The 27,694-nt window shown below is 38.0% G+C and overlaps 1 protein-coding gene across 4 annotated transcripts in view; it reads right to left on the bottom strand.

Moving 5' to 3' along the window:
- The window catches only part of BABAM2 (BRISC and BRCA1 A complex member 2), a 176,344-nt gene that overhangs the window by 19,550 nt on the left and 129,100 nt on the right, over positions 1 to 27,694 (bottom strand). For all 4 annotated transcript variants that reach the window (XM_064446039.1, XM_064446042.1, XM_064446041.1 and 1 more), the window contains exons 8-11: positions 23,957 to 24,056; positions 21,900 to 21,970; positions 20,280 to 20,362; positions 2,714 to 2,867 (exon numbers count right to left, since the gene is read on the bottom strand). In XM_064446039.1, the coding sequence (XP_064302109.1) occupies positions 2,714 to 2,867; positions 20,280 to 20,362; positions 21,900 to 21,970; positions 23,957 to 24,056 (408 nt within the window). The remainder of the gene's footprint in view (positions 1 to 2,713; positions 2,868 to 20,279; positions 20,363 to 21,899; positions 21,971 to 23,956; positions 24,057 to 27,694) is intronic.

Genomic DNA, 27,694 nt, shown 5'->3' with positions numbered 1-27,694 from the left:
ACTGGATGGACTCACCTATTTGGAAAAAAAAAAAACCACCCCAAAAACACCCCTGGGAGAAGGCTGGGCGCAGAATCAAAGTCCCTTTGGCATGAACTTACGACAGCTCTGCCCGTGAATCAGCAGGCTCTGTTGAGTTGCTGAAAACACAGGCAGAGCTTGCCAAAATTGAGGATGAGGAAATCTCTGAGGGACGGTATTTCAAACTTGGTGGTGCTTCTACATCCTATAAAGCAATGCAGTATACATGCTTCATTCAACAAATGACTGGACAGCTAACACACCCAGTTGGTTCAAGAGCAAGTAAAATCCATCCTTGATAGTGTCTTAAGCTACAGTGAGGAAGGTGATGTAAAACTGATCCCTCAAGTGTCTGAGAATAAGGGCGGAGAATTTGGTCAGATACCAGAACATCAAGTGGGAGATCCTATGGCCCTAGAACAGTAGGCCCAGAAAGATAAACCGAGCTGTTTTGTCTCGAAGGACACCAAGCACTTGGAAGACCATTTGGCTAAGGGAGAAAAAGACTACATATAAGCAAAACCTAATAGACAGTATTTAGAAACACAAACAAATTGTCTCTGATTTATCCAAGGCTAAGTTTACTTCAGCTGAGTAGAATCACATTGCTTCTAGAGGCTAAATCATGTATTCTTCTCTTCTGTTTTTATTTGGGAAGTTTTGACGTGGTGCCTGAAATAATATATTTAATTAGAATGTTTTCCAATATATCTACATATATTCTCATATTCTTGGTCCATAACGTGGCTACGGTCAAAACAAATTAGAATGAAAAATTACTTAGTTGTGTTGAAACATGCTAACCTATTCTAAGAAGCCCGAGCAAATATTTTAAACACTGTTTACATAAGGTGCTCAATTGTGCTAAAATCTTTCTCAAAATATGTTAACATGTATATCATAACATCATACTTTTCTTGATACAGATTTATTTATGGTACCTACTGAGGAATCACTAGTTGTTCCTGCAAGCAAAGCGCTTTTAACTAGAGCAGCTTCTCTGTCTCTTTGGAGCTCAATGACAGTTATTTCAGACACTGCAGCATACTTTCTTCCCCCGCTTCTCATCATCTTTCTCATATTACGTATCCAGTGTAAAACTTAAAATGCAAAGGCTCAAACGTAAGACTGAATAACCTCACAAAATGTACATGTGATAGTAAGTGTACACATTTAGTGCTTTTTAGAAGAACTGTTACAATACTTCTAAATTTCAAGTGCAGGGCAGAGGAGTCCATTTGTGTACACCCACTCATAAATGAATGCACTTAGCAGACAGCACATCAGTACTTGTAAGCTTCCAGCTGCAAAAGAAATGCATTTTGTAGTATGGTCATTAAAAAAGCCACAGTAATGCTTCCAGTTATTGTTTCTTTTTTTATTATTTTTTTAAACAAAATACTGATAATTTTCTGCTAGAGAAAAGAAACAAGTCCAGGGAAAAAAAAATCGTATTTGATGAAGAAATGGCTCTCCTAGACAGTACGGTAGCAAACCCAAATACTAGCAAAAAAATTTCTATTGCAGTGCATCAGAATCCAAAATCAAATGTTACTTGATGTTCTCCATAAAACTTAAATTCGTATAAAAACTGCAAATGCTTCAGTCAATTGTTGTTTATTTCAATCACTTCCAAATTACAATCAGTCTCTGACCATGCCATTCATTTGATTTACTCAGCTTGAACTATTTTCATTCGACTCTTATTTATGCATCTTTGCTAATTTAATTTAATCTTCTGATTGTCATTCGAAATATTCACCCCAATATGCCTTTGTTATTTAAGCAGTTTGACGCCTTTATGTGCTGAGCAACTGAAAATCAGCCCACTTAAATCTCTCACACTTTGCAAAATCGACATACTGCACCAAGGCCGTTATCTGTATTGCTCCATTCAGGTAAAATCTGTTTTGCTTCACTAGAGGACAGGGATAATATCTAGTATACAAAAGGGGCACCACTGCCCACGGCAGCTTGGCCTGGCAACAGAACCACTCTGGGAAGGCTGTCATGTCATCTTTAACTAAAGGGGATACTCGGACTGAAGTGGTGTCTCCCCGGCCTGAAACAAGGGCTTGCAGAAAAACTGCAGAGGAAAGCCTCAGAGATTCTGTGTTTCTAGCCAACAGAAAAAGCAATGAAGAAAGAGATGTTCAGACTTTCAGCAAACATTCTCAAGTTCTGATAGGATTGCCTCCTACAACGGATTGGTGGTTTGCCCTACCTCCTCCTGCTCTTCGTGTCTTTCTGCTGCAGCCTTATTCCACATCCTTCAGGTTTTTCTTCCTTGCTTTCCCCATCTCACATGCTTCCCCCTCAGGGTTCCCCCAATGCCAACACAAAACCATGGAGATGCCTTGACTGACAGCTATCATGCAGATTACTCCTGCTGGGGGCTACCTTGTCTACTTAGATTGGAAGCTCTTTGGCACAGAGATTGTCACCACTCTCTGCCTGTACAACGCCTAGCAGAAAGTGTCTTCTTTTGATCAGGCCCCTGGTACTAATATAATAAGCATAATTAATAAAATATCTGTCTATACTCATACGGGAAATGCTGGGACTATATGGGAACAAAACCAGGTTCAGCTTCTGTAACACTGGAAATGTACAGTTAAATCAATGAAATTTCTACCAACAAATAACCGTGTAACAAATGGAATACTTAGTAGGAAACAGCAATCTGACTTACTTTGCTCTCTTGGCCATTTCATTGCCATCCCAGCGGGGGCTGTAAGGGTAATTCTTCTGGGCCTGGGAGTAGAGCTGGCCACTGTTAGTGAAGTGGTAGACAGACTGAAATGTTAGGGTTGGTTGGTCTCGAGGAAAGTAGAGGGGTAGGTCAACTGAAATTAAAAAAAAAAAAAAAGGAAGAAATACAACATTGGTTTTTTTGTGGTTTTTTTTTTTTTAAAACTGGGAATATATCATTCCTTTCTATTGATTTAAAGGTGACAGGAGAAATTGGTAGTTACTTCTAAAATATACTTCTGCATTCCTTATAAGTAATGATTCCAACATATTACTGTATGGGACAGTTTGCTTTATCAAAACATTTTTGTAAATTACATAATTAAAAAAATGTTTAGCTAGTGTATTTCTATGCTAATCGTAACATTTACACCTTCTATGCTAATCGTAACATTTACACCATGATTATTTTGTTATAGAAAAAATAACCCAGTATTTTCCTTTATAGCAAAATTTTCCCTTTCAAAAATTCACAAAATATATTCTGTTTACGCTTTGCATTCAAGAAACAAATTTCTCTTTATCTGCTTTAGCCAATTCATTGTAGTGCCCCCCATGGACATCAAAAGCATTATCATTCTCATTTTACAGCTGCCCAAGACTTAAAGCGGTTAAATGATTTGATAAAGGATGTAGAAAGATTCAGTCACATGAGTTGGAAAAGATCTCAAATTGCCGTCATCTGTTAGACAAAAAACCCCCACAAAACCAAAAACACACTGCAAAGTCATTAATACCCAAAATATCCTACTAAAAATAAAAATCAGAACCTCTTAGTTCCCTTTGCTTATCACTGTCTCATGATCAGCTAGGTCTGGCAGAACAATAAATTAGCCTACAACAGTTAATAATATGATCAGAAACTGGGTTTTAGCTTAACTTTTTCATTGCTAGATTTATACTTAAAATTTTCTTGGTCTACTTTTAATTTCAGGAGGCTTCATAAATCTGTAGTTAAACTGAGTTATGACAACAGACTTGAACTATTTCCATTAAATGTCTAACCTAATACCAAAATTGAGAGAAGGTTGTGCATTTCTTTTAAACGTGTAGACTTCATTTATAAAGCACCTACAACTGTACTTTTTGTTATGCTCCAAATCACAGTTCTTTGATTCTGCACAATGAAAGACCACTGCAATGGAACAGTAAATCCCTGTAAATCTTAAATAATTTTCCTATTGGTATAGCAATGAGTGAAATAAATTAATAAGATTATAATTCATTCATATGAGCCTGGGTTCTCAGTATTCTCTCTTTGTGACTTCACAGTCCCTTTTAAAGAGAAGGAAAGACTCCTAATTTAATAAACAGCTGAAGGAGAAACCAAGCAGGTGGCAAAATCACTACAAACAGAGTTTTAAGAAAGAGAATTACAGGACTGAACCCATCTTGGTTCAGGCGGAACAGGATCTCTCCTCTGGTAGACTTGGTAATGCATTATATTTTCTACTTTTAAATATTTCATGGAGCATTGTCTTTGAAATCTCTGCTCATAGGCTGAGATATCAGCGTAAGACAGATTTTATTTTTCTAAACATCATGCTATCGTCCTGCTAGTCCCTTCATTTTTCAGTTTTTCTAATCGTGTCTGAATACTTGGATGTGCAACTGCCAAACCATAGCTCCCTTTTCCCTGAATTACCCTCCAAGCTCTAGGAGTAAAACTGTTTATAGCCATGAAGTACACAAAACTGAATGTGATATTCCAGCTGTAGTCTCAAAATACAACAAATCACTGTGGACGACAGTATTTGCTCAGTTCATGACCCAGTGTCTGAGCTACACGTGATAACTCCCCAAGTCCTGGTGACTCAGCTCATACAGCAGCTTCCAGCAGATATTTAAGTGGTAATGACATGGGCAGAGTTCTGCTAATTTGAGGGCAGATCACTGCTGTAACAAAGGTTAGATTCAAAGATTACTCTGTCAAATTCCTCTTTATAAAATGATTATTAAATAACAACTCTGAAAAACTATTTGTGTATCGAGGCCATTTATCAGCAAGCAAGCTGTCTCCCTGCCCCCAATGGTATGTGTGTGCCGCAGCCTCTGAAGGACTTCACCATGGAAAAGAGTATGAAGCAAGGAGACAGGCTCTCCGTTTTAACATTATAAATATACTTCTTCAGCTCTGAGTGATTAAACTCTGTTCCTCTAGCGCATCTTCTTCCTTCTTAAGTACCAACTCCTTAAAGGAGAACTACTCTGTATGCTTGTGTATTTTATCACTGTGTGAAAGGTGAAGGAATAACGAACTTCAGCAAAACACTCGAGTAATAGTTCAGTCCTTACACTTAACCTTTTACTTGAGAATTTCTAACTTTCATTAACTTTCCTTTGAAAACCTCTGTCTACATAATGGGGGCATGCAGCAGCAGTTTTCTTTCTGTTACCTAAAACTAAAGGTTTGCACTTAAAAGAAAGTATCTAGCACTAGGAACGCAACGCTGTTTAAATGGATAATCAAGACATTGCTATCACTACAAGAGACGCTTCCATTCATTACAAGAAGCCTTTTGTTTATAAAAATATTCTTCCAACACCAGTATCACCAAAATATCAACAGAAAACATTTTCTTCTTTTATTAACCAAAACCTGTATGGGAATTTTCAAGAATTACTTACACTATAAACTGCTAAATCAGATAATCAAATTAGATTTAAAATTGTGCATCCCACATCTGGCCAACAGCAGTATCACCCTGAATGGCAAGTAGAGTTTTGAAAAATTTGACCTGCCTGTGATTTCTACACTACCCTTCACCTAAAATCGCCAAACTCCCATTTTTCTAACCGAAGTGTTTCCTCAATACAAGGTGTGAGATGAGTCCAGGCCAAGTAAAAAAACCTGTCCCTAATTCTGGAACAGAACCACGCCTAAAAGACCAGTAAACAGGAAATAGCCTTGAGTTGTAAAGTGTTATACATATCTCAAGGTAGCCAGCTATTATTTCAGCAGTAGGAAGGGAAGGCAAGAACTCTCTTCCGCAGCAGTAGATGCCCGTTCATTGACATTGTGACTGCACAGAATGCTTGGATTAGGGGTGAAGCATTTTATCGTACACTAAAAATAAGTAAATACCATTGGCAATCAACACTAGTGAGGCGTTTTGAATGTAAAAGGTCAAATTCTGCTCATACTTGCACAAGTTGCTACAGAAAATTTTTCTTTTTACCAAGTTGTATAGGCAACCTGTGCATTAATATAAAATCAGATCTGCCCTCATGTGATATGTAAGGTGGCAAAGGTAAGCGTTATCATAATTACATCCCAGACAACATTTGCACTTTGCCATGAAAAAATGCATCACAGTTAAAAACAACGCACCAGTTCTGTAAATCAACACCTGAACTAGGCAAACTATAAAAGCCTGCTTTGGTTTGGCATGCTAGTTACCCAAGAATTACAAAAACTTATTCATGTTGAATACAAGTACTATTTCCAAATAACAGCTGACTCACAAAGTACCCTGGTGATAATGTCTGCAGAAAATAAGCAGATGACTCATGTCTGTAAATTCCTGAAAGTACCAATAGACCCCTTGCTTAGTCATCTTTTGCTTGGATGCTGGGTTCACAAGCTCTGTAAACTATAATGAGGGATCTAACTCTTAGTAGGACTCTCTCTCCCTTTCTTCCTCTCTTCTAAACAGTGCAAATTATCTCCCTAAAAATAACTTCATCTACGTGAGTCACTTCAACTAGCAAGCTTATACAAGTCATGCAGTTAAGCAGTAATATTTGGTTATGAAGGTAAAAATCTTGCTGTCAAACTCAGATTTAAAACGAAAATTATGTCAGAGGAAGTCCCATTTACCCCTTCTCTCACAGAAATAGAAACATTTCCTCTGGAAAGTTTAAACAATTAGCTCATTCAGGAAAGTAAAGCTTTCTAATTCAGTTCCATGCTCAAAGTAATTTAATCTTGATGATTTCTTACTTTGGCTTTCCTAAGCATCACACTGTTAATACAAGGGGAGCTCAAAGCAGCAGACTGGAGAACGAAGCCAATACCATACTAAAATACAGATAATTTTTTAAAAGTCAAGTTTTAGAAAACCACAGTGCAGGGAAAATTATTTCTTTATGAAAGCTCTACATGAGCAGAACTTGGAGGGCTGTTTTGGGTAATTAAGCATTGAGTAAATTCTTCAGTGACTGAACCCTAATTTTCCCACACAGTTCATAAGAAAGCAAAAGAAAAAGGACTTGCTTGTTGAGAATGAGTCATGTCGTAAAGAAACTTAATTACAGTTTATAAATAGTTGAAGTTGCTCTCTTTTTGAAACCTAAGAAACTATCGAGAGTAACACACAAATTTGCTTCTCTTGACTTAACACACATATACTCAAAACACAGCTATCTTAAAGCCAAACTCCTGATTCATTATTAACTAAGAAACTGCAATGAATCAGTAAGGTTTAATTGTTCATTTTCCCAAAGAACAACCATCTGAGATCTGGAACAGGTTACCTAGTTTGTTAAGCTACACTTACAACTACAGAGTTGATTTCTACAGCCTTATTAACTTAAAAATCGTATCTCTATAATCTGATTTTATACCTTTTTAAACAGGGTATAAAATGTGGAAGGGCTACCTTGGCAAAAGCATATGCCAGTGCTGCTATAGGGTTTCTGAAGGAAAAATGCTCAGAAGCAAACAGGCAGGTTTACCACAGTGCTCCCCTCCCCGCCTTTAAGTACTGGAGGGAAAAGAAGGGAAAACAAAACCATGCTTGAAATGCATGCTGACCATACAAATATTTCAAAGCACTTAGATGGTAGTATTTAGAAAATTTTCCATATACTGTTCCCCTGTTCTATTAATCCTTTGTACAGCACTGGATAAATCTAGGTATTTGTTTTCACAGAAGCCAGCATTTACTCATGGAATGTTACACATAGTTTCAATGCTTGGATGATACTATACTGGTTACCTTATTAACCTTCGGGATGCTTGAATCTGCTGCAGTTTATTGCACCTGTGATTTGTTTTGCACTCATAAACACTGGATGATCTGGATATTTTACTGCTGAGGTTTCTACTTCTACAAGATTTCATGGCCTGCACAACCTTAATTCAATCGCTACTTGCTTTATGGAGCAGCCTTTGAACACAAGGTAACAGTATTCTTTCCATTTCAGTACCCAGGCTGAACAGAGCTGGCCAAAGGAGACACTGTTACGGTTTGTCCCATCTGACAGACTCTGCCCCTCTGCATTTATTTACTGCACAACACTGTGACCTTGCTCTGATTAAATATGTATTCATTTCTGTGTGAGCTTTTCAATGTGATGATTCTAACCATCATAAGAGATGATGATAGCTACATAAAATATTTTAAAAATTGTTTCACAGCACCTTCATGAGTTGAGATGTTATTTAGGGATCCCAGACCAGGAATGAAGGAAGAAGGAAAGGACAGTCAACCTGTCTACTGATGTTGAGTGCCAGCCTGTGGGACCCAATTCTTCTGAGATTTAATAGTAGATAATACTTTACACAGGCAAACACCAATCCTTCCAACACTGACTGCCATAGTAGGTACTTCAGAGTCAATGATTACTGGACATGTGAAAAGTTTTTGTTGAAATTATTTCACCAGAAAAACAAGAAGGGTACAGGAAAGATGTGCCAAACCCAAATCTCCAGAGAACACTGAACACTCTTAGCCTGATACTATCCGTTCTCTTCCCGAAATTCCCTGACTCACTCCTTACTTCTCATCCAACTTTGGCCAGAAACTGCCTCTGCATTCAAATACTTCTGATGAAGTAAGTAATGGAAACAGGAAACACATATTCCAGGCTCCAGAACTGTCTCTTATTAGTATATATTCATCAACTTTTCGCTTGTTCTTTTTTTGGTTCAGTGAATTTCACATTCTCTCTCCCTTTACTTGCAACTGAGGTCACGCTGCTGGGAAAAGCAACTTGTGGATTTCCATTCTCTGCCTCAAACTGAAAAGTTCCTTGAACTCAGAGCTCTTCTGTTTTCATGATGTGTTAGTGTGGACGAGACCCATGTGAATTTACAATGCAACTCGGTGGTAACACAGTTACCATATTATATAATGCTCCTTATATATCTATCAAGCTCTATTTTTAACAGAAAATTTCTAGTAGGTTTTCTGGCATGACTTCTCCTGTGGGAAAGCTGTTCCAGACAGCCTGTATGATGGGTGAAAAATCTTCACCTAACTTCAAGGGAAAACAGCTATCTTCAGTTTTTACACAGAAATTCCAGTACAAAAGGCCTTTCAGGAATAAATACCCGTCACTGTACCTACTGAGAAACCTGAACAGATTGAGCCACTGGCATTCTGGGGAATGTAATGGCTAGCAGAAATCTCTGCACGGCAGGATTTCAGGCTATTTTGCCTACCAAATCTTTCCTTGACTCTTGTGTGCTGAAGGCCTTTAGCCTACATTCTGCTGGCAAAAAATGAAAGGCTGAGTTTGGCTCAAAACACATAGAATTACTAAATGCCACAGATATTCTGCTTTGGTGCGTGATGATGTAGACCTGCAAGAATGAGAGAGCAAGGATGACAAATAACATATCAATGGTATTAGTGTGGGACTTTAGGTTAACAGAGAATAGTCATAGGAATTTGAATTTGTTAAATATTATTAGGGCTAACAGCCCTTCTGGAGAAAAACAGGTTCTTTGCAGGAAGATGCTATTTTGAAATCAACATTTCAAAATTTCAAATGTGAAATGAAAAGCTGTTTATGGAATTCTAGCTGGCGCTTTGGGAGTGTTGGTAATCACAGCTCATTTTGAAATAATTATGCCTGCCCTTGCTATGGGAAATATCCACCCCATCGGCAAAGTCAACACTTGTAGAGTAAATGAATAAGATGACTTATATAAAAAATACTTCCAAATAAATGCTAGGAAAATACAAGTAAGTACAAGGAAAAAGACAACTACATTTTTTCTTAACTGCATCAGTTATGTATCAACTGAATGTACAATATCAATCAACAGAAGATAAACATTGAAAAGTGATTGTAATAATGGAAAAATGACAATATTTGGGATTATGACAATTTATGTGAATATATGACATTCACAGTTCTTGTTTTGTTCCCTGGAAGTGGGTCTGGCAACAGAATAACTGACTAAGGAGCCAGCTCTGTAACTCCATTGGTACAATGCTTGATCCTCATAACACGAGATCTTTCTGATCTTTGTCAGCAACTATAATATTCAAGAATGGAAAGTGAGCCCATGGAGATGTTTAGAAGATAAGGTTATTAGAAGGTCATTAGGAAGAATTCACCTGGGATAAGAAAGGAGGAAAACTGCTGAGGAGCCTTTTCTTTAGTACAGGTTTAACGAATTACCTCCACAACGCAAGGCTGCTGGAAATGGTTATTGAAAGTGCTGACAAATGCCCAGTTTGCAGTAACTTTAGTGATGTTCATTGTGACATTAAGGAATGCTTGAAGGAATCTAGTTTTCCTTATTTTTCCCCTCTTCTGTTTTCAATTGGGCAGGGATAACTTTCAGGTATTCTCAGCCCAGGCTAGATCTGAAGTAAGAATTGGCTCTTCTTTTTTTGAAAAGAAAAAAATGTGTAGAGATGGGGTCAGGAGAGCCAAGGCGCGGCTGGAGCTGAATTTGGCAAGGGATGCAAAGAATAACAAGAAAGGCTTCTACAGGTACGTCAACCAGAAAAGGAAAGTCAAAGAAAGTGTACCCCCCCAATGAACAAGAATGGTGGCCTAGTATCAATAGACAAGGAGAAGGCTGAGGTACTCAACAACTTTTTTGCCTCAGTCTTCACTGGTAACCTCTCTCCTCACCCCTCCCCAAGCCAAGGGACCGCAGGATGGAGACCGGGGGATAAAGCCCCTCCCACTGTAAGGGAAGATCAGGTTCATGATCACCTGAGGAACCTGGATACACATAAGTCTATGGGACCTGATGAGATGCATCCCTGAGTCCTGAGGGAACTGGCTGATGTAGTGACCATGGAGAAGTGATATAACTTCACCCCAAAACTGCTTTATAATGTCTTCTCGCTTTGGAGTGTCATTACCCACCTCAAGTATGCCATACTCTTTTGGACTTTGACAGCAAGACTGGACTACTTCTTAAAAATATCCCATAATCCCATAGCGAGCTCGAAGAAATTGCATAATGTCCTCCCTTCGTTTTCTAATTCCTGTAACCATGATTATTTTATTTAAAAGAAAGGCTTTTTATTTTTACTTCACTAGCTTCAGCTACTGACATCTATTCCGTTTTTACTTCTAATTCTCAAAGATCTTCATTCCCTCCCCCTTCCGTTTTTATTTCCTTTTATTGTTTCTGCTGTAACAGTTTCTATAGTAACTTCTCTAAGTGCTGATGAGATTGATGCTACTAAAAGCTGCCTCTTCTCCATCTGAATTGCTGAAAGCTTATACTTTAAACACAGTTCCAGTTGTTATGGGTGTAAAAAGCAAGCTGTGCCCTTTCTTGGCACAGGCTGGTGACCATCATGTGCAACTGGTGCAGAAAAGGTGAAAACTTTTCCTCTGCTTTCCCAGTACAGGGACACACTGCTAAATGTCGAAAAGTTTTACATTACTTTCCAGCAGGACAGGAAGATTTCGAAAGCATGTTTTCACCTGAAAGGCAAAAGTGCAAAAATATTGCCTTCTCTCACTGACACTTTATTAAGCTTATGAAGCTTGCAAATAGGTTACTTCTCCTGTTTTAAACACTGCCTGGGATTTGAAAGGAAACTGATTTGTTTCACTCTCATCTGTGATCAGTGTGACATTATCCTGCAGGTCAAGAAGACCCTTTGCTGACACACATGCTATCCTGTTCTTTCAAGCTCTGCTCCATGCAGGCTTACAGCTTTCAGATAACAATGCAGTGTAATCCTGCCTAACTCAACTAGCCAACTAAGCCACTCCAGATATTTTTAAAGCTAAACTGAAAACTACTTTACTGCAATACAGGACCATTGCTTCTTTCCACTTCTGAACGTTACAATTTATCACTTTTGCCCTTGAAGCCACAGCTTTCACAGTTCTAAAGGCTTATCCTTCTATTGCCTTTTCATAACCTAAAGAACTAGTTTGTGGAACATACTCTTCTAAGCCACACTTTCTAGACTACCAGTCAATTTTGGTGCTCTCTTGTGAATACTCCATTTGAGGATGAAGGACAAATAGCAGGATCACAACCCTAAGCTTCAGGGAGCAGGCTTTGGGCTGTTCACGATCTTTATCCTCCCATGGAAGAATCCTATGGGATAATAGTCCTGGAGAGGAGTCCATGATCACCTCCTCCAAGCTCAAGAGGATCCTAATGAGCAGAAAGTCAAGCAATAGTAGCAGAAGGCCTATATGGATGAACAAGGAGCTCCCTACAAAACTCAAACATAAAAAGGAAGCACATGAGATGCGGACACTCTCTGAGCATGCAGAGACCAGGTTGGGAATGTCAAAGCTCACCTGGAGTTGAATCTGGCAATGGGAGTTAAGGGACTAGATGGGCTGCTACAGGAACAGCAATAGCAAAAGGAAGACTATGGAAGATGTGGGACTGTGGCTGAATGGGGCAGGGGAACTGGTAACAAAGGAGATAGAAAAGCAGCTTAAGCACTCCCTCCTTCCCCCATTTAGACATTTAAGCATCTTTGTGACCTGTTCAATCTCTAAACAAAGGTGTATTTCTTATTATTCAAAAGTAAATGATATGCATCTATTTCATAAAAGGCATGCAGCAACTAGTTCCCTTTGTGTGCCATTGCTGGGTCATGTATGGATTCTTAGAAATAAGATTACTTTGGTGAAAAGTAGTTGTCATTGGGTAGAAAGAAAGATAGCGAAGAAGGATTCAGAAAATCTTCCTTTTCCTGAAACAGCTTTTACTTCTAGAAAGTTCATCTCTCTAATAATCCTGTGGTTTTCTGCATAATCCTATTCTTTTCTGAAAGCACTGCCTGGTATTGACCCCAGGTCTGATCCATGTGAAACTGAAAATAAAATATTTGCTTTGTACTTGCTACTATGGGCAATTTTCAACTTGTTGTATCTCACACCTTTAACATAGTTCTCACCTTAGAGAAAAACTATCTGTGAATGCCATGTGAGACAATGTCAAAATGTGTAGGCACAAGACTAGAGTAAGAAGAAAAAGTACCACAATCTGTACTCAAGTCCGAACTCTGTCAGTGACCTTTTCGTGACCTAATTACTTTTTTTCAAAAATTGAGGGGATAAAATAGGATTATACCACTTCCCTATCTCAGGCATCTTTTCTGAGAATTTATTAGTTATCTGACATATAGTTGATCACATAGTAGTAATAGTTTAGATATATGTATTACATAAGAAAAAGCGCAACAGTTCATTTTTCTGAAAACTGCAATTTTAGAAGAAGTTATTACAAAACCTTTCAGTCCATTTGTTAAAGTGCTCATAGTTCCTGGAAGAACATCAGTTAATGTCTACAGCAATATACTACAGTTTTAAAAGTATGGCAAATATATGTTTCCCAGAAATTAAAAAGGTAACATCCATAGCAAACTGACACTTAAAAATACTTTGCCAGTCCACCCACATCAGACCAAAAAATATTTGTAAAACCACATTCCTATCACAACAGTTGTTTCCTGTTCATTGCTGTTCATACCAAGCTTTATGAATCGCCTTATGTCCATTCTCCCTTTTTTAGCAGAACTGTAAATGCGAACCTAAGCTAGTTTATACTGAGTGACATGTTTACAAAGTGAACACAGAGAAACAGGAAAAGAGGAAAAGAAAACCTCTGTTCTCAGGTTCACTTGCATCCATTATGAATACCTAAACATGGAAAATCTCATTCAGCTCACGTGCATGTAAATACCCAGGATGGAATCAAAGGAACACGTTGTTTAATGTACTCTTAATGACAAAAATTAAATTACCAGCTTTCAGTACAAATTTCAAACGAAATCTAGTTGGCAGTGTCCCTTAAAGGAGAAAAATATGCAACAGAGAAAAATGATCAGCAAAAGGCTAATTAATTTTCCAAATGCTGCAATTCAGTCCTGGGATTATCCCCTGCCTAAGTGCAGAACTGTGTGCCTGTGACCCAGGCTACTTTTCCACCATGCTGCCTGATTCACAGCACTGCAGCGTATCCGTAGCTTTCACTGACTTCAGTGAAGCGATATGCACCTCACTGCACAGAAAATGTCAGAAACGCATTGTTTTGTGGTGATTAAAACAATGTACAAAGTTCTGAAGAGACCCCCTCCACTCGGGATAAGTTTTGCTATAGGCAGAACACCACGTGCTCAGGAATTTTCAAGACCAGATTCAAACATGGTACCAACCCGAAGTACTGAGAGAGTCAAAGGAAAAGACCGCCTCATGAGAGATGCTTACCTGCTTGCAGAACAGTTAAAAAATTACTCCCAAGCATAAGATTCAAATGGTTTTTGACTTCTGCCAGCCAATTTTACATCAGTGGGGCTTTGTTAATCTCCAGTTTCTCATTTAAGAACAAAATGACATCCTGATACAATCTTTGCAGACTTTTTTGACCTGCACTGAACTTCTCATACTAGACTCCTGAAACATTTATTTTATGCTTGATATTTCTGCTGAACTATCATGCCTTCCTGACACTACCAGACATCACTCCATTCTCCTATACCTTGTTATTGACACTGTCATGTTCTCTTTTTCCTTCTCCCTTCATTTTCACTAAGTCATAAATTTCCATCTTAATTTAAGAAACAACAAAAAATAAAAGCATTATGAAAGGAAGCCAAAATATCTCATTAGATAAAAGCTCACAGAAGTGATCTCATGTAAATATTCCACTCAACACCTGACCCTTTTTTAGGAAACGACTCGGCCAGACAACAGTTTATTTTTCCACACCTTTTCTTGAAGAGACTTCTCTTTCATATTCAGACTAACTTCCATGAAGAAGTAGAGCCAATGCAACCTTAATTTCCTCCAAATACTCTTTCCCTGGAATTTTAAGTGTTAATTGTGATGACTGCCAGGCATTGATATTGATAAAGAAGAGCAACTCTTGAAGGTTATCTTCTTTGCTGCTTCCAAACAGTATGTGAGCAAGTTTTACATGACAGAACACTGAAGAAAATATATCTCTAAAACTACCAATCCCCTCAAATGGTTATTCATACTCCAGTAGCACACAGGAGTCATTAAGCATATTCCAACTACATTAAATACTATATCAAAACAACAAGCACTAGCTACTTCTCATGTCTACGTTTAACAAGATCTATAGGTCCTATATAACAGAGAGGGATCTACGGCCAAAACTACAGGCAGATAAAGGTTTACCGAAATATTTACAGGAATGTTGTTTACAAAACAGTCTCATGTTCTGGGCTCCAAATAGCTCAGATAAAAAAGTTTAAGAAATAATTTGTTTATTATGTCAGTGACTCTGGAGGTAGTGTGGTAGGCATGTGGTTTTTTAAATAGGAATCTGCAGAAGCAATTTTAAAAAGAACAATATATACAACCTTAGATGAAATACTTCTGCCTTCTCATATAAGCTCTCCTAAAACCATATAGCAAACACTAAGCAATCAGACACACATTCATCTAGGAAAAATCTTCTATTTAAGACTTTACCAAACTAGACAGACTGGATCGTTGGGCCGGAGCCAAGGGTATGAGATTCAACAAGGCCGAGTGCTGGGTCCTGCACTTTTGTCACAACAGCCCCATGCAACGCTACAGGCTGGGGGAGGAGTGGCTGGAGAGCTGCCTGGAGGAAAAGGACCTGGGGGTGTTGGTTGACAGCTGGCTAAACATGACCCGGCAGTGGGCTGAGGCAGCCAAGAAGGCCAATGGCATCCTGGCTTGTATCAGGAATAGTGTGGCCAGCAGGAGCAGGGAGGTGATCGTGCCCCTGTACTCGGCACTGGTGAGGCCGCACCTTGAGTACTGTGTGCCGTTTTGGGCCCCTCACTACACAAAGGACATCGAGGTGCTGGAGCGTGTCCAGAGAAGGGCAACGACGCTGGTGAAGGGTCTAGAGAACAAGTCTTATGAGGAGCAGCTGAGGGAGCCGGGGTTGTTTAATCTGGAGAAGAGGAGGCTGAGGGGAGACCTTATCACTGTCTACAACTACCTGAAAGGAGGTTGTAGCAAGGTGGGGATTGGCCTCTTCTCCCTAGTAAACAAGCGATAAGATGAGAGGAAATGGCCTCAAGCTGTGCCAGGGGAAGCTTAGGTTGGATATTAGGAAAAACTTCGTCATTGGAAGGGTTGTCGAACACTGGAACAGGCTGCCCAGGGAGGTGGTGGAGTCTCCATCCCTGGAGGTATTTAAAAGAAGGGTAGATGTGGTGCTTGAGGATATGGTTTAGTGGTGGACTTGGCAGTGATAGGCTAGTGGCTGGACTCGATGATCTTAAGGGTCTTTTCCAACCTTAACGATTCTATGATTCGATGATTAAACTTCCTTGCACAAAGTCTAACTTGTTTATTTAAACAGCTGCTGGAAGAATGCTAATGAATGCTCATTAGCTCTGTTCTGTTGACTTTCCAGAGGTGCAGCGATGCTCTTTAAAGGGCAGGTAACATCTTAAACTACACCAGGTGCCTGAAAAATTAACATTTACCTAAATACAAGGGTTATTGCTACTCTACTGAATGATTAAAGCAATATCTGAAGCTCAATGAGTTATTTCTGCTTGAAAAGGGAACCAATAGAAGGAACTGCTTCTTCAATGCAATTTTGTTTATTTACAGTGAGTGGCATACATTCCTCTTTCTCTGAACACTACTGGAATAAACTGCACTTTCTTTGCACAGTAGTGTAAACTTGTCTTCCCAGCTACTAATGCCCTTTCTCAAAATGTCTTATTTCTTTTCTCCCCTCCTCCCAAGCCTCATCTGATAAACATGGCTACCAAAATTTGTTTGTGTCCTTATTTTCCAAGCTGCTTTTTGAGGGTGTAGACAGATGTGCTAATCCAGATCCAAAAGAGGTTTATGTGAGTGAACCCTAATTGTTGAGCTCAAGCCATCAATTCAGTCCACATAAGTTGACTGCATCGTCACAAACTGCTCTGCTGACAAACGCGCAGAAAGCAATAGCCAAACAGGAATGCATCAGAAACTGGCGCTGGTGACTTCCACCAAAAAAACCCTGAATCCAGAAGTGGGTGTCCACCCAAAGCCTGATATACTTATATCCTCCTATAACCCAATTAATGCTCTAGGCCCCTTACTTTCCTCTCTCCCCTGTGTAAAAATCTCCTTCTTGCTGAGATGCTGCCTACTTCTGATCTGTTCTCTGACAGAGGTACCCACATAACTGCAGACACAAGTGAGAGGGTGGACAAAAAGCTGCTTCAGTTGGCACTCCCATAGCAAGAAAGCTCATTAATTAAACTTCAGCTTTTACATGACCAGCACTTTGGACCTCCTGGGTCACTGGTATTACCCAACACAGAACCTGAAATCCACTACCAAGTTAACCAAAGTCTGTGGCAGCAAGTGTTCCTGCCAACTTCACCTAAGTCTGAGATCCCATACAAACTTAGCATACAAATGCGGTCACCTTCCAACATTCTCCATCCCTCAAAATACTGTTCAATGAAACAGAAACTTTTTAGTTTAGTATCTGTCCTTTTCAAGATGTCTTGAACAAATAACCACTATCACAAGCAGTGTTTCATTTGCTATTGCACCCAGTCCAACTTCTGCCAATCTACTTTGTTCTGATAACCTAAAAATCTTGTAGGATTAATTTTTAGCTTTGAAAGGCCTATATACAGGTTGCTTTGGAGTCATATTCTTGTGTCCATACCAATAAAGGCTACTTAATTCTTAATTATGCACAGATAATATAACCTGTGTTTACATTTATATACGGTATAAATATGCAGAATGTATGCACTAACAAGAATATGAAGAAATATCTCCAAAAACTAATCATAGCTGATTTATAAACAAGAAGAGAAGGAAATCAGCAGTATATCAAAGTTTACTTACAAAGCTTCATCCTGAGACTTACTCATAAAGAGTATCAATATCAAAAGCACTAAGCCTGATTAACGATTTCCTCTTCCATATGGATGCATGAACTTCTTAATGTTTATTTCTTCTGTCATGTATTTGAAAGCACTCGATTAATTCCTAACACTAAACCACTAAAGCAAGAGTTCCTTTGGCTGCTTTTACATCTGATATAACTACTTCAGCAACTACATTAACCTAATGATTAAGTTTGCAATTAGGTAGCTCTTCTATGTTTTAAGGTAGAGTAGGTAGATTTGCTCTTCATTCTGTAACTACATCACAAATAGTTTTTTTTAGCAAGTGAAATTGTTCTGAGGTTATTGGGCTTTGGCAATCCAGAACTACATTCTCATTTCTCTCATCTTTAACTCAGTTTACTCAATAAAACTATTCCAAGCAATTTCACTTTACTTCTAATGTGTTTTGCTTCCTAGTTTCCAAACAAGTTTGTAACTTTGAATGCAAATAGTTGCAAAAAAAGGCGCCAAAGTTATTTTTGAAATCTCTGAATGCATCTTTTAAAGGAAATACAACTCACATTAGAGTTTATATAACTCACAATCTCAATTAAACCCAAAATTTTAACCAAAATTAAGATGCCAGTAAAATTTACTATGGTTCCTTTCATTTGATTTGTCACGGTGCCTGCTGTATGCTGACCTATTTATTCTCTGAATACTTTCTCTACATACTATAGTAAATATGTATCTGACGTAGAACAGTTTTCAACTTACAGCTATCTCTTCCAGACGTCTTATTAGATGCTTGCTAAATATTCAACTGTAATATACATAGTTATGTCAGTGGTTAAGAGATGAAAGCCTACATTACTTCACTCAGGAAATGAAGTGCAGGTTTCGGTCCTTTCATTACAATATCCTTCAGTGTACAGAACGTAAAAGATTTTGCAGTGGATTGTTCGACAGGCGGGTAATGCAATGGCTTACACAGCTAAGCCACTGTATGATTTCTAAGGCCACAGGGTTAATACATAGTGATAAACTATTCAGTTATAATTGTAGCTGTCATGCCAGTTAAATTGAGCACTCTTGAATATTACACAGTTAAAACCTACTCTGTTATTTAACAGAAATTTGAATTTTGATTCCCTTGAAATCTAACTGATTCAACATCTAATAAGTTACATTATCCCACAGCAAAAATAAAATCTACAGGAATTTTAACACTGATGAAATTAAGCCAAACATACTGGGGAGAAAGATAGAAAAACTTCAAGAAGGTTGTACATAAAAAAGCATCATTTCTATGAAGACCCAGTGACCAATTCTTGATTGCAGTTGAAGAGTAAGTAAAGACATAATGAGGACAATTTTTCAAAAAATATCACTTTTATTTCTTTTTTTTTTTCCACACCATAAATCATACTAATATGATGGAAGTTTTTTAATTTCAGGTTTGAGTTTTCTAGACCTCTTATGGTCATCACTGTCTGGAAATCTTAGGTGATAAAAAGAAAGGGATCAGTGAGACTGGTTTTTATGATCTCCAGTACAACACAGGGTGAAGGACTTCTCTGAAAAATGGCAATTCCCACTTCTTGCTTTAAAAACTCTGGGAAAAATTTGTATGATGTCATTAAGACAGCATTAGTTTTCCACATGAAAAGCTAGCCCACAATCAACACCAACATAATCTGAAATTTTCCAGTGCTAGAGTGTTAACAAACACCAATGTTGCAGCTGCCCAGATTGCACTGTAATTACTTTAAACAAAGTTGAGAAGTGTAACAATCAAAAATAAATGGTAACATGACTGAATTTCCCCAGACCAAAATATATTTGATATCTGTGAATTTCACCTTATCTAGGGAAAGATAATAATTGCTACTTAAGGTAAAGTGTATAAGGCAATAACAAAGCCATGCTTACTCATTTCTAGATTAAGTAATCCCTGAATGTCTTTTTGAAAGTAATACAATCTTGATCTAAAAATTTCAAATGACAGCAAATCTAGCTACATACTGTAGCAAACTGTTAGACAGTTTTGCCTACACAGTTTCAGTCTAGGAATAACTTTTGGCTCCTAACGACAGTATAGTGTTATTTCTTATTTAATATATTTTCCCTGCACTAAAGTGTCTTTACTATCACTATCAATGCATTAATTCCTGACAATTACAGAAGATTTTAGGTATTCCCAGGTTGTGTATAGTATTGGTCCTTGCTATTGACACTTTTGAAAGGACGAGTTACAACTGTGAACTTAAGAAATCTTGAGTCAAATTACCAGAAAACCTTCCCACAATGCTTTTGGTGTCCTGTAAAGCAGGCAATACACTATATCCCTTTTTTCAAATACAATCAGGATTTTGTGTTTACAAAAGTGTCATGGTCACATCAAAAATACATTAAGCACTGGATAAAAATAGCTAAAACTTTTAAATTGTTTCCTGTAATTGTATTTTTTCCCTTTTGAACTTGTATCTTCAAGAGAATAGACATTTATGCCTGAGGCAAAGTGTTACTCACTGTGAACAAGGAAGCAAAAATCTTTCCACATCAGCAACAGAGTAAGCTTTGTGAAGCCTTCTGCATCATATTCCACCACACCACTACCAACAAAAAATACAAATAAATTAATACAATTTTTACTTACCATTCATTCTAATGCTGAACAATAAATATATAAATTCTGTATACAGGGAATAGTTTTTTTGTTTGTTTGTTCAGAAACTTCCAGTATTTGCTTTTATTTATTATTAGCTACAATTTTCTAGCTAAATGAAGATTAGATTAAACTTTTAATCTTAATAATCATCTTATTTATTCTGTGGTATTGGAGTTTCTTACCCAAAGAAAGGCCATATTCAGTTTATACAAATACAATTTAGAAAGAAAGGAGACCTGCAGTACTAAATTGATAATAACTGTACACACACAAATTCCCTGTATGTTACTGAGATTAAGATAATTTGTTAACTCTGGAGTAAGCGACAGGGTAAAATTGAAAATGCACAGGCTGAGAAGAATTTAAATTTGAAAATTCAAAAGAACATATATAAAAATGCAAAACATGAGAGCATACAAAAAATTAAATATAGAAGACTTGTTCAGTAGACAGATTAAAAATTTCAGCCATCAGAAGTAGGTATTCTCTAAAAGTCTCAAGCAGTGTCAGGACTCATGAACCACTTCGCAAGTGAATTAAAATTACAGGCACACCCGGGCCATTTCTATACTGTAGCCTTCTCAGAAGACAAAAAGAAAAATCTTATTTTCATAAGGATTGAACTTCCATTGACTATCTACTCAGATGTCCAGTTCAAGTCATTGTTATCCATCTACAGTTGTATAAAATTTGTGTGCATGCTAGAAGCCACCTGTCTTCCTACCCTCACTTGAGAGACCGGAGATTTGAAGGGCTCCTGAATATCCATGTCATTTGGCACCACTATTCAGAAGCAGAAACCCTCTCCTCACAACGAGGTAAAGCACTACTGGTCAGGCAATTGCTGTCGCATCAGCTCCTGGACTCTTGCTCATCAGGATTTAGGTGGGAAATGAAAGTGCCCGCCCTTCACAGTGCCAAGGCAGCCCTGTCAGTATTGTTTAGTTGATTTGTGAAGCTAATGTGTCATCAAGCCAGGCCACAGACCTTTGAACTCCAGGAACTCAACACAACCCGACAGCCCTTTCTCCCAAGAGAGACAAGATACCGTTTGGCGGTGGGAGCAGCTGGTCTCCCAGACCTGCCTTTACGCTGAGCAGTGGTTTCTGCTCCTGCAAGACTTGGAACCATACCCTCTTCCCTGTGTTCCCACCTCAGTCACTGCCTATTACTTTAAGACTCCTCCAGCCATTTATTCAGAAATGAGCACATTTCTTTTGCATGAGGAGAAAATCCCTACTGTCCTTTTTCATAATCAGCTATTTCCAAGCAAAATCAGATCGACAACTGGCACAGAAGTGAAGTAATGCTGAATTTCATTCTAGTACTGCTACAGAGAGACAATCTATACACATTCTTCTGTGAAAAGTGACCAGATTCCATCTCATCCAGCGGACAGCAGTCACACAACCACAGACCATGTGCAGGAAACAACACTTTCCCCCATGCTACAGAAAATAATGCATCAAAAGAAAACTTACGTTCCAAAGTGACTCAGGAAAGCTGCAATATACTCTCTTCTCTTATGGTATCCCTGAATAACATATTGTACCTTAAAAAAGAAAGAAACAAAGCCAAAGCTATAGAAAGAAAAAAGCCAATGCTCCCAATTTGTCATATATTCTGTGTTAAGGAAGATTTATGTTTGACATGGTAGTAGTTCTGAATCCTACATTTAGCTTGCATGATTTCCCTAAAGAACCCTAAAACACCTTTAAAACAAACAGTGGATCTCACACACAGAAAATCTTGTAAGGAAATCTCTTCACTCACTTCTAAAAGAATCTTAGTATTTCACAATATATTGAAGTGCTGTTTAACTACGGAAGATAAAGAGTGAAGCAAAGAAATGCGCGATTTTGCCTTGCTGAAGTTTGAGCAGGAAGCCATGAGAGGCAAATCATAATTACCTGAACTGACAGTTGGTTAAGTGACAAAATATCATTCTGGTTATAAAAAAAAAAATAAAAAAATTTCACAACTGATCTTGGGTGTTTTCTGAAGACAGCACCTCCAACAAAATCTTCCTAACACTAAGCTCTCTCAGTGGTTTTGTGCTGACTCAGGGAGCCACCTACTCAACTGTGAGCATCAATTTCTGAGGCATTCTGGGTTTTGAAAGACTTCCATCCTGGCACAGAAAAAATCCAACAATGCTAAACTTGGAAGACTTAAGGCAAAATTCTCCTCTCACCATGTAAGTTTTCTTATTGACTTGAAAGGGATTACTTAGCAGAACAGTGTGTGAACAGGGTTTGACCCATAACAGAAACAATGCATGTGTTGTCAGGCTGCAAGAGCATCTGGTTTACAACTGGTAACTTCAAGTATGTACAGTATGGTTCCATATGTGATTCCCTATGTAAATCCCTTCGCCTTCCAGAGTTAAAACTAACATTTTAAAAACCTTTTTTCCCCATTGAACACAAAAAGAACAGGAAGAATATTTTTCTTGGCTACAGTAATATTAGAATTCCTTGACTAACAAATGCTTTCCTAAATTTTTTGAAACAGCCTTGATATGATCATTGCTGAGAGCTATCTTGCACCCCTTAAATTCTATTTATAAATAGAGACTTATTTTATTTTACAAAAAACTATGATTATTTTGAAGGCTTTGTGTGGGATCTGAAATGTTATTTTGGAAAAAGGAAAACATATGATAAGTTTGCTTAAGGGACTTAGTTTAAGAAAGGATAAAAAAAGTCCTGTGTACTTGCAGATTTTAAAAACAGAAAGTAATTTTAACAGAAAACCACAACAAAAACAACTCTAAAGATAGGTTCCTATATAATTATGGAAACACATTTTAAAGAACTTTTTTTAAAAGAGAAAATTATTTTCCTCATTTGGACAAATGAAGGTAAAAATAATATACAAATAGGAGGTCTGTAATAGGCAGACTCCAAATGTTGGCCCCTAAGCTTTCTTTTGAAAATTACACTTCCAATAATGGAGAAGCTTTCAAACTACTATACTCACTCTTTTTTTTGTTTAAAAAGTAAGCTAACTGGAACACAACCTTTTCAGCAACCTTAAGTAGCTATTATTGTATAAACATCCAAGTGGACTGCTGATTCAGTTCATTTGGATGAAACATCTGAGAAGAAAATCACTGAAAGTACTCAAAACCTACAATGACGACTATGGTATGAAAACTTAGATGTCTTCCAACTGGAAAAATAATATGCAAACTATATATCTGTATTTAGTAGCCAAATAATATGCTACATTGCAGTCTTGTATGACACAATAACATTTTATCCTAAATTGTTAGCATTTTACAAAATGCTAACATTTGTAAGGTAACAAATGCTAACAATATAAAAACATTTTATCTTAAGTCATTGTATTCAATGCCTTGAGTAGGTGCTCAGCTCTTAATCAGGAAGGTGTTCCTTGTGTAATTCACCTTCAGTATGACCAGCTCGGACTACCTGGCAGAAGAAAAACTATGCCTATGGAAATGCTACAGTGTGTTATTGCAATACAGCACAGCACATAAGGGAAAGGAAAACTGAGTTCTTCACTAACTTACCTTGTTTGTTAGCAGCTGGCATACTTGGGGTACATAGTCGATAAGACAACCTCCACCAGGAAAGGCTGGGATGTGAAGGGCAGATGATCCTCCAAGCGCACTAGAAACAGAAGTTAATTTAACAGTACATTACACGTACAGTCCCTAGGATTTGAAAGTGATTTCTACACTGTCCTCTTTCTCTATGCTTAAAATCAAGAGCGCTATGATGAGGAATGTATTTTATTCTGGGGCGATATAAAAAGTATTGAGTGATACCATCTATAAAACCAGGTTATACCATGACCCTCTGTAATTAAACTACTTTAATCAAGAGTATCGCTAATGCAAAGCATTCTCCCAGGAAATAGCTTTTACGTTGTAAATAGTTCTGCTTCTTAGCCCTCGTCAATAAGATGTGGAGCACTGCAGTTAAGATATCTTGTTATTGTGGGAGGAGAGGACTGAGTCTTGAATTATTCAAAAAGCCACCTTCAGTCAAACCAGCTATGAATTAGCAAAATAATTTGGACTGAGGAATAACAGATGGCCAGATGCAAATGTCACTCATGCCATCTACTCCAGTTTCGGGCCTCCCGGTACAACACAGATGTTAACCTACTAGATCAAGGGGGCACTGGGCCAGAAAGATTATTAGGTACACCATGTAAAGGGGGATGTTGAAAAAAATGGGTTTGTTCAGTCTTAAGAGAACACTGGGGAGGGGGGATATTGAAGAGGGGAATTTAAAGCTTATTGTTGTTGAAGGCACAGTGATGTCTTCGATTATCTAATGGAAAAATATAGAGAAGATGGAGCCAGAGTCTTCTCCAAAGTGCACAGGGACAGGATGAAAGGCAATGCAGACATATTGCAACAAAGGGAGTTTTGGTTAGCTATGAGGAAAAAACATTTTCACAATAAGAGTAATCAAATACTGGAAGACAGACCCATGGGGGCTGGGGATTCTCCATCCTCGGAGGTGCTCACAGCTCAGCTGAAAAACTGCCACAAGCATGCTGATCTAAGCTGGCCCTGCTCCGAGGAAGGGCTTGGCCAGATAACCTCCAGAGGTTCTCTGCAGTCTACATTTTTTTATGATCGTATTCCCTGATTCTATGATTTGGTTCATCCCCAGAAGGAAATAATACAAACAAATATTAACTCTATCCATGCACAGACTGGAAATCTGAATGGTAGGAACCCACAGAAATAAGATAACTTCAAAAATCGATTTAGGAACCTTAATCAATTGCCTTTATCATAGGACAGAAGACTGAAGCATGTCTGCTACTGCCGAAGATAATGGCTTCCTTGGTGTGGAAAGATCTAGCACTTTTTATTTAGATCAGGTTGCATAAGGCAATAACCAGCTAAAGTCCATGCTACTTTCTTTTAGCAGTGCTGACCTAAATATATCTTATAGCCTTTTACCAATCAAAAGGGGTATGAATTTGCATTACACACTGTGGCTTACATCATTCACTAAACATCCAGAACCTTGTTGGGTACAGCAAAAAGCTTCAAAACCTAAGTTAGATTGTGGTCTCCTGTTTACATGCCGTTTCCATGAAAGATTACACTGGCTGGAAAGAAAGTTCTTCTCTGCAAAATAAGGCTCTGATTCTCCAATAGGATCTGCCCTTGTATTTTCCTCAGTACTTGATAAGACACCACTTTGGTAGGTATAAAAGTCTACAGTCGTACATCCCTTTGAAGGAACAGAGCCTACATAAATCAAAAAAACCCAAACTCATAATGAGGTATATGGAAATCTGCTACTCAGGCAAAACAGTCTGGGTTCAGCAGACTGTTCACCACATGGAACAGTTCTGCAGGTCTGGATTTTGCATATGCAACGATAACAAAAAAAGCCTTGAGTACACCACAGCTACATAAAAAAAACAAACAAACTTTTCCAGCAGAAGTAAGAATCCAGTTTCCTTGTTGCTACCCCTTTACTAAAATTACTCACATGGGAATATAATTTTACTACTTGTGGATGTTAAAAATAGTAAAGCCTGACTATTAGATTATTTCTAAGTTGGAACTTTTCTGAAACAGTAGTTTGCTCTTTGGAAATGGAAAGTATACTGGGTCCATCAGTTGTTAATGCTGAAGAATAAAAAACTTGTCCCTCCTGGTATGTTACAAGTGGGTTGTGAACCTTACTTTACGACCCTGGCTTTCAGTTTATTGAACTCCTTAAATGCTTATGTAAATATAGCCACAAAAGCCTCCAATCTCATACACAGAAAAAATGGTACTGTCAGTTTTGCATCCTGCCTTGCCTCATTTGCAACCAAGTCCAAGTTCCCCCTCAGCATGGGGATACCACTGGAGACACTCAGATGACTATGCAACAGGAATTACAGGCTCCTCTCTTGGTTACAATAGCAGGCATGAAATTAGGCGTAATCTCCAACAGATTTCACACGCAAAAAAGCTTCCACTCCTATACCATCAGCTTCCAATACATCTTACAGACTGAATTATAATTTGTAAATAAGGGCTTCCAATTTTACCTGTATCCATCTTTTGAAAGGAGTCAATCCATAAAAACTTGTTGACTTAAATGGGAATCCAACCCTTCTCAAATGAAAAACAGACCACTACAAGGTGTGGTTTCTGAGAAAGAGGTCCCTCCACAGAAAGAAGGCTGGAATTTCTAGTATAATTATCCTGTGAAAACAGAATAAAGCTGTACAATATGTAATTTATGTTCTGTAGAAATAATTATGGGTAGGGAAAATTAAGAGCAGACAAGCATCTTTGTTCCCTCTACTGGGTCAGAGAATCTGCTTATTAAATATTTTAATAAAATACTGCACTTGCACAGGACCTTGCCTCTGACCATCTCAAAACTTTCTATAGACATTCAGCAATTAAGGTTCATCTGCCTTAAGAAACTGATATTTATCTTTTATTTTTAAACATGTAAGGAAGCTCTTACTCAGTTTGATTTTACGATGCTGTACTATGTCTGTCATGCCAAAGGAATGTATTTGCAGTACCTCACAATCATAAGACAGGGCAAGAGGCTATAATAATTCCTTTGACCCTATAATAAACCTGCAGCTGAAGAAAGAAGTGACTTACTCTATATCAAATAAGAAGGACCTGTAAAAGGTGCAAGGACCATGTAAAATGGAGAAAATCAGGCAAGGGAATTTCAGCATGCAGCTCAGCATCTAATGCTGCTTGTTGAGGTCCCTCAAAGCCCAATCAAAATAAAATGTGTAAGACAAAAAACTCCTTAAGAAGCCTTTTATAGTCAAGGACATTGTATTTGCCAAGAGATTTCACCAGCACAAGCTAAAGACTCCCGCACGTCAGACCTGATTTCCAGAGAGCTGAGCCTCTTGGGGCACAGATCTTACATACTTCCGTTTGTGATTAAGCTTTCCTTCTTGGTACCACTGTTATACGCCCCTCAAATAAAACACGTTTTTATACCCAGGAATAAAACCAACTATAACATCACACTCTCACGTTTGGTGATGTTCATTTTATCAAGATGACAAAAAAGAAACCAAACAAAAAACCATGATATGATGAGGAAGCTATTTTGCTTTTAAACACAGGCAAACTAAATAATATTGCTCCCCTACATCTGCCAGAGTAAGCCTAGTTTCAGCACAAGCAACTGAACTGTGTTTGAGTTTAAGACAAATTTTTTCCAGTAAGCTGCTACTTTTTAAAGACTAAGATTCTAACAGATTCCAATAGTGTCTTTCTATAATTATCATAATTCATGAA

This window comes from Phalacrocorax carbo, chromosome 3, assembly GCF_963921805.1.
Source record: "Phalacrocorax carbo chromosome 3, bPhaCar2.1, whole genome shotgun sequence".
Lineage (NCBI taxonomy): Eukaryota > Metazoa > Chordata > Aves > Suliformes > Phalacrocoracidae > Phalacrocorax > Phalacrocorax carbo.
The sequence above is the reverse complement of the archived record's forward strand: the minus strand, read 5'-3'. Positions and strand labels throughout refer to the sequence as shown.